This window comes from Nipponia nippon, unplaced genomic scaffold, assembly GCF_047370975.1.
Source record: "Nipponia nippon isolate SJK-2023a ecotype South Korea unplaced genomic scaffold, ASM4737097v1 scaffold_6, whole genome shotgun sequence".
Classification (NCBI taxonomy): Eukaryota; Metazoa; Chordata; class Aves; order Pelecaniformes; family Threskiornithidae; genus Nipponia; species Nipponia nippon.
Genome location: NW_028262380.1, coordinates 58,570,526 through 58,583,099, shown reverse-complemented (window position 1 = coordinate 58,583,099; position 12,574 = coordinate 58,570,526). Strand labels below are relative to the sequence as shown.

Genomic DNA, 12,574 nt, shown 5'->3' with positions numbered 1-12,574 from the left:
TACCACCTTGTTACATACAATGTAATCAATTTTAATTAAAATATAACAAGTATCATACATATTTGCAGCACCTAATAGATCCAGTTACCTGCAAATAGTGTGGTAGTACTGCAGAGTGTATCTAGCCTTCCAATACTTGACCATCATCCTTCTCTACAGCTTCTTAACAAGTTTATTGATCTGTGTAGCTGTTCTACCAATTTCTCTAAAAACCTGAAATAAATTATTGCCTTTACATTCAAAAATAACCTCTTTACCAAACCAGTAATTTGATACTCACCACTTCAAACAGAGATACAAAATAAAATGTGACCATCAGCAACACTATTTCATATAAACCTAAAGTACGTTAATATTTGAACGTATTTTAAAAGCTAATTATAAGATGGAAAATTTATGGTACAGCCTATGAATAAAGTATTTATAAACTGATTTGATTTTCAATAATACAGGTATAGAAGGCCTATTTTTAAACACAGTAGGTTTCAGTTTTTGGTCACATTGATATTTCATTGCTATAGCACTCAATGCTTCAGAAAAACATTACTGAAGCAGCTGTGGTTATAACGATGAGAAAGTTTTCAAGGGAAAAAAATAATAATACCATAATCATTCAAGTTTAGCCAAAGGCCATTGCAGTCACAAGGAACGAACACCATGTCAAGCCTTCCAGCATGCTTTTTCTAACATGTGTCATTGGTGAAAAATACAGCTGCAACTGGAGTCTGCTCTTCTCTGATTAATGACCAGCTCCCTCCCTCTAAGTCACATTCCAACCCTTCCCCTTACATCCCCCTAACAGACACCCGCTCACATGCTTAGACTACACATATATTAGTACGAACATGTGGCCCAGGAGAAATCTCAAGATAGCTTTGAGCACATCACAGAAAAATGCAAGATGTGACAGCTATGCCCTATTTTTATCTCTTTTGCAAGCTGGCAGAAATTAACTCTCACTCTCTTCTATAATTACATATCAACAAAATATATTTTTCAAGACACAACGCTGCCTTTAAATATAGAGCAGAAAACTTAGATGGTTCTGCACGCTTCAGATGTTCCTGCCCACTTCAGTCAGCCTGCTGATTGCTAACTTGTCAGTAAACTTTGGAGAAAAGCCATCAGACATTTGTGTAATACAAAATTAAATACCATCGCTGTTACTATACAAAATGAGCATTCAGATCTACAGTTGTGTTTTAAAAAGTTACGCAACAATTTGCCAATGCCCATACCTGCTGTTATTAAGTAAGCTGCAACTATGTTGTGCTCAGTCTGCGTAAAGGCTGAATGAGCTTCGTTGTCCCTTTCTGAGGAATTGGATGAATCATTCCAGTGCATTTTGGACAAAAGAGACTGTCGTCTATCCTCTGCAATAATTCATCAAGACGACGAAAGACTACAAAACCCTGTCAGGCAAATTCTCTCATTATTCAACAGACTCATTGAACAATTAAAAAAAGGGGGGTAGGGAGGAGTTCCCCCCACCATTGACAGCCTCCAAGCATGATTTAATTGGACTAAAGTGCAAAGAAGTTTACACTCCCAATCTATGCAGGAGATTGTTAATTAAAACAAAGAGCAGCACAGAACTGAGTACATTTCCAACAGTATGCTTAAACTTCATTCTTACTGCTAAAGAGATTAACTGTCACATGCCCTCAAACTTTTTCCTTCAAGCCTCTTGTGCAATGCTTCGGAAACCTCAACAAAAGTTGGCTCAGGTCAGTCGGTCATCAGCCCAGCTCGGAATTAATTCCCCTCATCACAGCGAACACACAAAACCGCAGCACAACATAAAGACACAAATGTCAATTTCTTTAAAAAGCAGGATACGCTTACTGTAAAGTCCATCCCTTCAAATCCTTAAATACCTACTTTTTCAAGATTCTTAGTTTGATTTAACCTCTCAAGCTGACACAAACAAAAGACACAAGAAGAACAGTCGAGTATTTTCTAAAGTGAAGCACGACTTTCAGAAAACTCAATTGCTACATTTCTAAAATAGCCTGGTCTGCAGAAAATGGTTGTTGAATACACCTTACAAGTCTGAACACCCTCTCTCTCACAAACACATACACGTAAAGTTACTTTGGGCAAATTTTCCAAAGCATGTTACTGGGCAGAAAATTATTAGGCATTTTCCAAAGCCTTCAGCAGCAGCAGCCTATGTTTTCTTCTCTTCAGTGATGAGGTAGCAGCACACCAAAGTAAAGACCTTTTACAAAATCCTGCATAAATATTAGCTGCAATAAACCCTTGCCCAAAGAGCTTATATGCAGTATCAGTATAAGCAATCAGAGAAAGTGTTTTCCACCAGTTCCCCTTCATACAGTTTTTGCCTCCAGTTTTGTACTCATACTAGGTATAAAAGTGACAAGGATGAGCAAACAGTGGTCCTTCAGTTGTACATGGTTCACAGGCAGCTCAAGCAGGCTCCCAGGCTAGGGCTGTGTCTTCTGAGCAGCAATAAGGGTGTAGTGACGCAGGTGGTATTGAGGAACATAGCCATCCCATAAAAAGGAATTATACCTGAAGAGCTCTCCCTTCCCTAGCCCATTAAACACTCATAGAGAGTTCCCCGCCACTCCTCAGCTTTCCAAAACAGACATCCTGCATCTTTCACCCATTTGAATCTAAATGTAGAGAAAATTTTGATATAAAACTTGTGCAGTCACAACATTTAGTCATCACTACTACAGACAACCACGTGTCACAGTTCCACGAGCAAGCATTTTTTTTAATGCCATAGATCTACACTCCCTCTTACAGTTCTCAGGGTACTTGTATTATTATGGTATTTTTCCTGTCAGAAGAGGATTAGGCAGGAACAGGGTGGGAGGGTTCTGAAAGGAAAGATGATCTGTTTGGCAATGAAGCCACTTCCCCAGTGCCCCATAGTCCTGCCTCGAAAGATAAAAGCACAGTGATAATTCGATATCTTTGCTTTCCTCCCCTGAAACTTTGGCAAGATTTTCAAAAGCATCTCAGATCTTGCAAGCTTCCACAGAAGTCAGAGCTTGCAACGCTGAATGTCTCAGAAAAGCAAAGCATTACTATTTTTATTCAGATAGGATTCCAGACTTAGAGCAGCAGTTAATGAGACCATACAGATTTTATACGTACTTGTTGGTTAAAATGCAAGTTTCTACTATGTGCAGTCCATCCTATGTACCATCATGTTGTCTCTCTCTCCCCTTCTCTTAAATTTGGCTAATTTTACAGCAACAGGAACTGAGACAAAAAAAATCAAAATTAAAGGCAGACATTACTTATCATTAACCTAAAAGTATTTTTTCTAGAACACTGCAGTTCATAAAACAAAGCCAAAAAGATAAAGCAAGGAATTAAATATTAAAGTATACAAATAATCCAGAAAGTTGGAACCACAGTTCCTAAGCCAGATAAAATATGGCTTACCACATTGCTTTTTAATACTGGCATAAGAAAAAAAAAAAAAACACAAATCCAAAACCTCAGGCTGTTTTTATCCTCCAATAACAGACAATATGACTAGTGTCAGAGGTGCACTTTATAACTTCAAGTGATGCTCTTCCTTCTCACTTGTCCCAGATCAGTAGCAATAAAACGCAATTTCTGTTTAAGTCCATTCTTCAATTTGTAGGTATCTGTATAGACAGGGGGCAATGCAAAACTCATTACAGGGTTTAACAAGTTGCTTTCGGTTATATGTAAAGGATATTTCAATCCACAAGTGATGAGAGTAGCGAAACTTACCGTTTGCATTAAAAAAATTTAAAACTTCAAAAACAAAAGTAAAACAAAACCTCTTTCCGATTTTCAGTGGTAACCACACTAAAAAACCAAACCCAAACCCTTCCACGTTTATTAGGCACATCACCACTAGAGGGCTCTGTAAGGCAGAACTTCCCTTTAACCTTATTTTCACAAACAGATGCAAATGATTCAAACCCAATGGAAAACAAATTAATAAATCACTTTTTTTCCTCCTTCACAGATACTCTTGCTAGATTTAAACTGTTGATTAGAAAAGTTTGACTCTAAACTAAAGAGATTTTCAGCTGACTGAAGAAAACGCCCTGAAAAATGTAACTCCACAAAACTTTTCACTTTCCATACCTCATGCAGTATCTATGCTTTTTTTAAAAGACAACAACGTTTCTTTCCAAGACAATGCTTTGCACAGCTGCAGATAACTTTGCACCAGTATGCATGTGACTAACCAGCATTGCTTCAGGCAAACGTCCGTAACTTCACGCCAGTGCTAGAGAATCCTTTCTGTGCTACCACAGCCAGTGCTGCAGACATACATTAAAATATCCCGATTATTTCCTGCACTTCATCAAATCTCTCCGTCAAAGCAACATAGCAAATCTATGAACTATATTGAACCATCCTATCCCAGCAACTACAGCAAACACAGGGAGAAAAAACCATCCCTCCAAGAAGGAATGCAGGGGCCATTCTCAATGGATAACAATTTCAGCTTTACGATCCACCTCCATGTATTACCCTCTGTTTAGCAAGGATTTAGGTCCCACACAGAAAAGATAGAAAACCAGAATTTTAGTGTGGCAAGGACAAAAGGCTCAAGGTCTTCTAAATACCTTTAAGCAATCTGATCCTAGTGATTTACCAGCTGTCATTTTCAAACTCAGCTGAAAGCCAGACCCTATGTCCGAGTCAAACATTGCAGTGGCTAACATACTCGCAACCACATTTTGAAAACGGGACATGGTTGTTGAATGCTCTGCCTTTGCCAACAGTGAGCACTTGCAGACAGTGACAAGTGGACAAGGAGACAGGTAGGTGACACCCCAACTGCTGTCTCCTGGATGGGAAGCCGAGCACTGTGGGGTGCACTGGAGCCTACCTTCTTCCGGAACTTCAGGGCAGCAACCCCCTTTGCGCTGCTGGAGCGGGTGGCATGTGAGAAGTTCTTCCGGTGGCCCAGCCTTTTGCCCCAAAGGTTGCCAGTGAGGGGAAATCCAGGGAACACCAAACTGTCTTTGAGAGCCTACACTGCCACTAACACTTTCCCCCCACCCCCTTCACTTCAGACTGCACTGTGACTTTTTTCCCCCGACACTAAAGCTACTTGAAACTTCCCATTTCTGCCAACATACCTATTTCTGTCAGGGTGCTGGTGAGCTCACCTTTCCCATTCTCTCCAGAACAAGCCTAGGATATCTGTAAGTACTTACATAAAAACACTTCACTTACTAGGATCAGGAGCACAGTGACAGAATCACAGATAGGATTTGAATAAAAAGTTCAAGACAGAGAGGAAGGTGACATATAAAATTAGAGAACCTGTATTTTAGTTCACTGCAGCATTAGACTGCAGACAAGACATGTTGCCTTAAAAAAATTAAGACACGGAATTTTCATCTATTACAGTTAGAAACTACTTGCATTAGGAGGGCAGGGTCATGCCATGGCACAGAGAAGACAAGGCAGAACAGGGACTGACTGGGCCTTGCCACAACCAAACACAGTATTTCCCCAGAATGGGGAAGGGAAAAGGAAAAAAAAAAGAAAGAAAGAAAAAAAAAAGGCATCACCACATGGCAGACATGCCCAAACACTGCCTTCTCATATGGCAGCTGATTTCACACCCAATTACTAAGGACGTTCTTCTATCAGCATCCGAACGTCCTACAACCTCCACAAAGATCTAAGATTATAAATTTTCTCTGGATATTTGTGTTAATCCCATCCAACATTGTTTGTATGCGTAGGGCATGCCATAATGCTCCTCGTGCATTTCTCAGCTGGGACTGCAATCCAGTTACCCGTAATCAAGAGTCCGATCTTCCCTCTAGCGCTGCAATGGATATTATTCTTTAACCCCTCTGCATACAGAAGTAGAAGTCTTTGCTTTGGCCTTGCAACGGCTTCAGGCTGACTCACTGCTCCATCTGCTGTGAGACTGAAAGCGTACGCTTCTTGTCCTAGGCTGCAAGATGGTACTTCATGCACTCGAAACATCAGCTGTCACATCATGCAATTTAAAGGTGATGGCAGTACAGTCTTCTGATATCCTGGGAAAAAGTATGTCCTGAAAGCATGCAGTGAGAATAGCAAAGCAGATCATGAATTTGGGTGCAAGAGTGAGGACAGTGTTATGTTACTCTTCCAAAGACAGAAGAATAAGGAAAGATCTAAGTCAGCTACCCACAACATCTTCACCGAGGCATCAGTGAAGAAATACAGCACAGCAGAGGATGCAATTACAAATATGACAAAAGTAATGACAATTCCAGCTTCACTGCAGGTTGGTATTGCTCAACTGCAGTGTGGTGTGCCAGAGATGCAATGACTTGCATAGGATTTTGTCTAGACAAAGGGCAATTCTGCAATGCCTCAAGTCAGAGCCCTAAGCCACTTAGGTCTAGCAACACACAGCAACAAAAGCCTAAACATTTTCAGAGGTCTGGATTTAACTGATCTGGTTAAAGTTAAGTCTGCAGCAATACCAGAAAAATAATCGGTATCCCTCAATTCCTGATTGTGCTGTAGTTGAACAGTAGACTCAGTTTCTTCTCACAAAAGATCTAGCAGAAATTCCAATGTTTTGTGGTTTGTTTTTTTAAGCTGAAGAACATTTTTATCTATTATCCTATGCAGCATCTGTTCAGACTTAATTGAGTTCCTGAACATTTGTTTTGCTACCTTGTTTCAAGTTTTCTTCCAGAGATTATTCGAACTAACAGTCACGTTTGTTAAAATGACCAGTAACTGTTCAATCCTGGTGCTGACAAATGGGCTGTTTCTTTTAGTTAAGCAGAAGGTTAGTATAACTCATTTGCCTGTTACTGTATTCCTTAATTAAAAAGTATAACAGTATGATCAATTCTGAAATGTATTTCTTTCCACATTGAACAAGATGTTCAAAATACTTTCTGGTACGAGAGTCTGTGAACAGACTCCTGGCTCCGGATGATTCCACTTTTCTATTCCTATTTTATTTCCAAAGTTAAAGAGTAGAGAGGCACCCTGTTCTCCTCCATCCCTAAGAAGAGACAGTTACTAGCTTTTCAACACATCCTCATAATACGTCCAATTGAAGAGACCAAAGACTTGTGCAGATTTTTTCATGCCTTTTTTAAGCGATACTTAACTGAAAGCACTGTGTGCAGAGGAGCCCTATCACGGGCTATCTAATCTTAGCCCTATGCAAGCTCAGAGCACCACAGAGGTGCGGTGCCAAGACATGAAAACCTCAAGAGAAACAGGCTAAGGGGGAAGTGGGGGCAGTTAAAAGCCCTTAGCAATTTTAATATCAGTGTAATTAGACACAATTAGGTGACTTAAGAATAGTATTAACCTTGTCTTATTCATTAAATAGCAGCTTCTAAGAAGAAGATGTCTTAATGCCTTTCATTAAGATTGATACAGAAAAATCCACAAAATATCCTTTGCTATCTTTCGTTCCTTTTATACGTTATTATGTATAAAAAAATTCTATCAACACAAAATTTTGAAGTTTAGTTTGTAGGTTCACAAAGGGTTGTTTAAACGACATATCCGCTTTAGAGCAACCCAGAAGATTCAATATAAAAAGAGCTTGAGAACTAAGGGATCAGTCACACATAGGTAACAGGTTCATACTGATGAGTGTGCATGTAGTGAACCCGTAAGGTTTGTTGAAAAAACATTTCAATTGACTGTTTCCTCCAAACTCCAACATGAAGTCAAGCATTGACTACGTCACTTGTCATAAAAAAAACAGTTTAAGAATAACATTGAATCCTGGCTTAGTTAAAAAAGTTCAAGTATATTCTGAGCAGTCTTCGCCTGGGGCTACGCTCTCCTCGTGTTGATCAACAGTCATTAAGTGTAAAAATAATTGTCCCTTTACAGCTTCAAGTTCTTCATAAAAAGAACTTTTTCAGGATCCTTTACAGAAGTTCCTCCTTGTTCTTCACTTCTGCAGATGATATGGTAAGACAGCGGGGAGATACTCATGGTTCCATTCTTAATATCCTCTTCCTATTTTAAGAGGGAAGAAAAATACACCGAACAATTCACATCTTAGATGCATTTAAAGCAAGTAAATTATATACATAACACTAAATGAGTTGAAAGAATAAAATAATTTATCATCATTATCTGTTTTCACAGTCCTTTTTGAATGCAAAAAACCAGGGTGGTCTTACACAAGCATCAAAAAATGCAGAATACTGTGCTTCGGTTTAAACTAGCTACTGTGATGCACAGCAACTTTTTGCATAAAACTATAAACATCTATAAGAGATTAACACATACAACATTCTGCTTAGTATTTAAAAGCTTTAGAAATCAGGAGCCATTCTTATTACTGAAATGTAAAAACTGCACACTCACCCCGAAAGCCTCCTCCACCACCTCTTCCTCCTCTGAATCCTCCTCCTCCTCCCCCTCTTCCTCCTCTGAATCCTCCTCCTCTTCCTCCACCTCTTCCTCCTCCAAATCCTCCTAAACATAGGAAAGAAATTACACTTTGAGGAGCATATAAATTCTTTGTTATGCATAACAACTTATTTCATTGACAGCTTCCGAAAGGAAAAGAACAACAACAAAAAAACAGAAACTGCCAATTGCCGGACAGTTCCTTGGTCAATTACTAGTACACCTTGTCCCTTCTAGGGACCATCTGCAGCATTTTAGGTATTGTTTAATATCTGATATACAATGTCCAAAATACTAAAGACACTAACAGAAGTCCATGATAAACTTCTTTCATGAGAGCAAAAAATTAATTACAACTATTAATTATTAATTAATTATTAATTAATTACAACTCAACAGAGCATTAAAACAAACAAAACAAAACCCTTTGAAACACTTGTGCCTCGCTGCAAAGGGGCAGGGTAGGGAGAAGAAGCAAGGAACTGCAATGTAAGAAAAAATTAACTTGAGGTTTAATTGAGGAGTGCATCACAGATGATGTTCAAAAAGCAAGCAAGGATGAGATCTACCAGGTCATTCACCCCTCTCTCAAACACGGCATTTCAAGTATTTTGTCCAACTAGATTTTCAGAATATACTAAAAATTCAGCTTTCACTGACCGTTTTGAGCGTGTATTATCTACAACCTTTTACCACAAGTTTGCTTAGTAGTCACACTTTCTGTCTTTGTCATAAATCAGCATACTCTCCTCCCTGTGCTTTGGAGCTGTTATTTAGCTAGCCACAGAAGCCTAGCTCTTGCCATTGGAAAGGCATCACTGCCTCTTCCATTGAGTCATCAAACAGCAATATGCGTAACATTTTTCTTTGCAATACAACTGTCGATATTCAAGTACCCAAAGGCCGCCTTACACACACACAAAAAAAAAAAACAACAAAAAAACACAAACCAAAAAAACCCAACATTCTGCAGCTTACATTCTTGGGATCTTACCTCTACCGCCGCCTCTTCCTCCTCCACGTCCTCCTCTACCACCTCCTCTGGGAGCACCTTTTTCTCCAGGTGGCCTTGGCAAAAATCTCTGAAGGGGCAGCAGCTTTGCCGGATCAATGTAAAACTGTAGGGAGAGAGTTCCATTAGGCTTTGAAAATACCACGGCTAAAGAGCACATTACTATCTCCCTTTACAAATATCCACAATTTGGTCTTAACCCTTTAAGTCAAATTGTCCTCTGCAAATAGCCACATAAAGAAAGCATGCAAGAAATAAATCACAGTGTTATGAAGTTATTACAATATAGCTGGTATTTGCATGAGGTTCATTTCTTACATCTTTTTTTGTGGGGCGGGGTGAAAGAAGAAAGTGGCAGATACAAAAGCGAAAAGGAAGAGGAAAGGAACACATGTTTACAAAGGACAACTAGATTTTAAAGTTAATAAAAATACAGCTTTTATTATCTGATGACATAGAGTAGATTTATCTAACTGATGACATACAGTAGAATTCTGTTATTGAGATTGGCTAACCTTTTGCATTTTTTTAAATGAAGAGGCTTTCATGTTCTCAGACAGTTTCACTGAAAAATACTGTTAGTTTCTTTAAGGAACATAGCAAGAATAAAACATTAGAAATTGTGGTTTTTATTATTATATAAAAGGCACATTCAGACATTTTCTAAATTAGTATTTTATAAATGAAGCTAAACATCATCATCACATATGAAAAATGGCAACTAGAAGATCAGGAGAAACTATTTCCAGTTTTTTTCCATAGTTACAAATATGGTATTCTGTGGTAAAATAATTTTTTCCTTCCATGTATCAAGGCATAAAGAAGAATGTACCAGTGGAAAGAGTACATAAAAACATAATTGTAAAGAAACAAATTCATACAGCAAGTGCAGACCCCTTTAGCCCCAGGGTGACCTCAAGGCTTATCTGGAACAATTTACAGGCTGCAGGGGCTCTGCTAGTGCTGCTGCTGCTGGGTGGTACAACCGCCTGGCTGTGGAAAGGTAAGAGCCAGCAGGGACTGCTGGACCAACCAACCGCACGCCCAGCCTCATCCTCCAGTGAAGGGGCAGACACTCTCTGTAACCCCATGTGCAGTCTTGTACGAATCCTTTGGCTCTCCAGTATGCAAGGACTTTGGTATGCCGTTCCTAAGATCAAAAAGAGCTGCTGGCCAGCTCTGCTTAATTAAAACTCAAGATTAAATGGGGAAGCAAGGACCTGCAAAATCCAGCAATATATTTTCTTAATATGTTATTGTAGGAAGAAAACAAGGTTCTGAAATTCAAATAATTCTGATACAAAAAGTAAATCTGCAAGTTAATATATTCAGAGTGTGACAGTGATTTAAACCTGTACATTTTACTTCACATTTAATGTGGGAGAGGAAAATGCATGCAGCTAGTTACTGATGCTCAACCAAGCAACACAGGGTAAGTCTTACTGCCATGTTACGGGGTTACTCCCTGAGTTGTCTCGCTTTTGTCACGGATTCCGTCAATCTGGCAGTGACAACAGAATGGACCCAGCGCCTCTGTCTCCACAAACTTGCTTTGCAAAAGGACATCCTAGCACAAGCCGCTTTTATCAGCAGCTTAATAAGCTGGACAATGAGCAACAGGACATTCTAGCACAAACTCATCCTTATAATTAAGTAATAAGCTGGAGCATGGGCAAGGTCCCCTAATGCACAAAGAAACCCTCACACTCTTGATCCAACTCTGTTATAGGTGAGTAGCCTATACCAGAAAATTTGGTCAGGTAGCTAGAAAAGTAACATCTCACAAAACCATGGATCCAAAAGACACCTGCTGGTACTGGTACTGACTGAAAACCTCCGTCTGATGTAAGGTACTCTGTCATATTTAAAAAAGCTTTAAGATAGGTGCTTAATGTGAACGAGGGACCTCCTGACACCAACAGTTGCAGCTAGACTTGTGACTGTTCACATCTAACTGGTAGCCAAGCCTTGAACTATTTCAAAATCCTAGAGAAATTCCACTTAATAATCAATCAACCTTTAAAAACCAGATATTGTACGTCACACATTCTTTTGAAGGATACAAAATCTCTCAGCTGTCCGAAGATTTCATCCACTTTGCCAATCTGTTCCTTATTATCCAAATACACTGGGGCGTTAAAATAAGGCACCTTGTTTTCTTCTGTTTTACATTTACAGACAATGTCATCTTCACACGGATGCATGAACTCTCCCAATACTGAAATAAAGAACAAACAAGCTAAAGATCTGGAGCAGTCATTCTAAATTAAATAAATATAATCTCTTCGTGTAACTTACAAACTACCCGTTCTGGAGGCCCCTGGTCATATCCGCCTCTGTTGAAGCCTCCTCGTCCACCTCCCCGTCCAAAGCCACCTCGTCCACCACGGTTAAAGCCACCTCTGTCACCGCCACCTCCTCCACGGTTGAAGCCACCTCCTCTTCCTCCTCCACCTCCTCTTCCACGAAAAGACATTCTCTGTTACCTCCTAAATTACGGACAAAAATCAGTTGTTTAAGATGTAAAAGAAGTTTCACATTTGATTTGCTGTAGAGATTAAAGTCCCCTGACAGCTTTGTTTGTTAATTTAACGGCTAAGGGTTTCGGTCCTCACTAAAAACATGCAGGCACATGAGAAATCAAGTTTACACGTAAGATGCCAACCACCGCAACGCCTGCCTGTAAAAAGTGACTAGCAGTGACGGCATGGTTTCCACTCACACGTATGAGGGTTGAACGCGACACTCTCCAGCCCCAGCCCCGCGCAGGAGCGGCACAACGCGAAGACACACTCGGCGCCTTTCCCAGGCACCTCACAGGGCCCACGGGGCACCCCCGGCAGCCCGGCTACGGGGATCCCCGCGAAGGCCGCCCTCCCCCGCGCCCCCGGGCCCCCGCCCGCGGCCCGGCGCGGCCCTCCCTGGGGGCTGCCGCCGGCCCTTAGGGCTGCGGGGCCGGAGGGCCGGCGGCGGCCCCGGGCGCTGAGGAGCGACCAAGGGCCCCACGGCCGCCACCGGCTCCGTCCCCCTTCCCGCGTGCCCCCACGCGCCTCTCGAGCCCGACCTCCTCGCACGTGGCGTACCCCCACGTGCGCGCCGACCCCGCCGTCGTCGTCGCCGCCGCCGGCCGCTTGCGTCAGCCGCGCGCTCCGCCACCGGGCAACCGCCCACGCCGCCGGAAAC

The 12,574-nt window shown here is 40.9% G+C and overlaps 2 protein-coding genes across 7 annotated transcripts in view; both read right to left on the bottom strand.

Moving 5' to 3' along the window:
- RRH (retinal pigment epithelium-derived rhodopsin homolog) overlaps positions 1-7,452 on the bottom strand; it is a 20,574-nt gene extending 13,122 nt beyond the window's left edge. The window contains exons 1-2 of one of the 6 annotated variants that reach the window (XM_087738013.1): positions 7,316-7,452; positions 5,781-6,046 (exon numbers count right to left, since the gene is read on the bottom strand). In XM_087738013.1, coding sequence (XP_087594139.1) covers positions 5,781-5,976 — 196 coding nt within the window. In that variant the 5' untranslated portion in view covers positions 5,977-6,046; positions 7,316-7,452. Of the gene's footprint in view, positions 1-3,129; positions 6,047-7,315 lie in introns of those variants that run through there. The other 5 variants (XM_087738015.1, XM_087738016.1, XM_087738017.1 and 2 more) reach the window with 5 other exon arrangements.
- On the bottom strand, positions 6,020-12,574 carry GAR1 (GAR1 ribonucleoprotein). The gene is made up of 7 exons (XM_087738019.1): positions 12,456-12,574; positions 11,690-11,880; positions 11,455-11,609; positions 9,907-9,966; positions 9,374-9,497; positions 8,335-8,445; positions 6,020-7,980 (listed from the first exon to the last, which is right to left on the bottom strand). Exons 2-7 carry the CDS (start codon positions 11,865-11,867, stop codon positions 7,967-7,969), a joined length of 642 nt encoding a protein of 213 aa, XP_087594145.1. The 5' UTR covers positions 11,868-11,880; positions 12,456-12,574; the 3' UTR covers positions 6,020-7,966.

What these genes read in the sequence shown, in the direction of transcription:
- GAR1 (XM_087738019.1), bottom strand. Translation starts at nt 11,867, where the DNA reads ATGTCTTTTCGTGGAAGAGGAGGTGGAGGAGGAAGAGGAGGTGGCTTC. An exon ending in GCCTCCAGAACGGGTAGTTT is followed by an intron (nt 11,610 to 11,689) that starts GTAAGTTACACG and finishes TCTTTATTTCAG; the next exon opens with TATTGGGAGAGTTCATGCAT. An exon ending in CATTTAAAAAAATGCAAAAG is followed by an intron (nt 9,498 to 9,906) that starts GTTAGCCAATCT and finishes CTCTCCCTACAG; the next exon opens with TTTTACATTGATCCGGCAAA.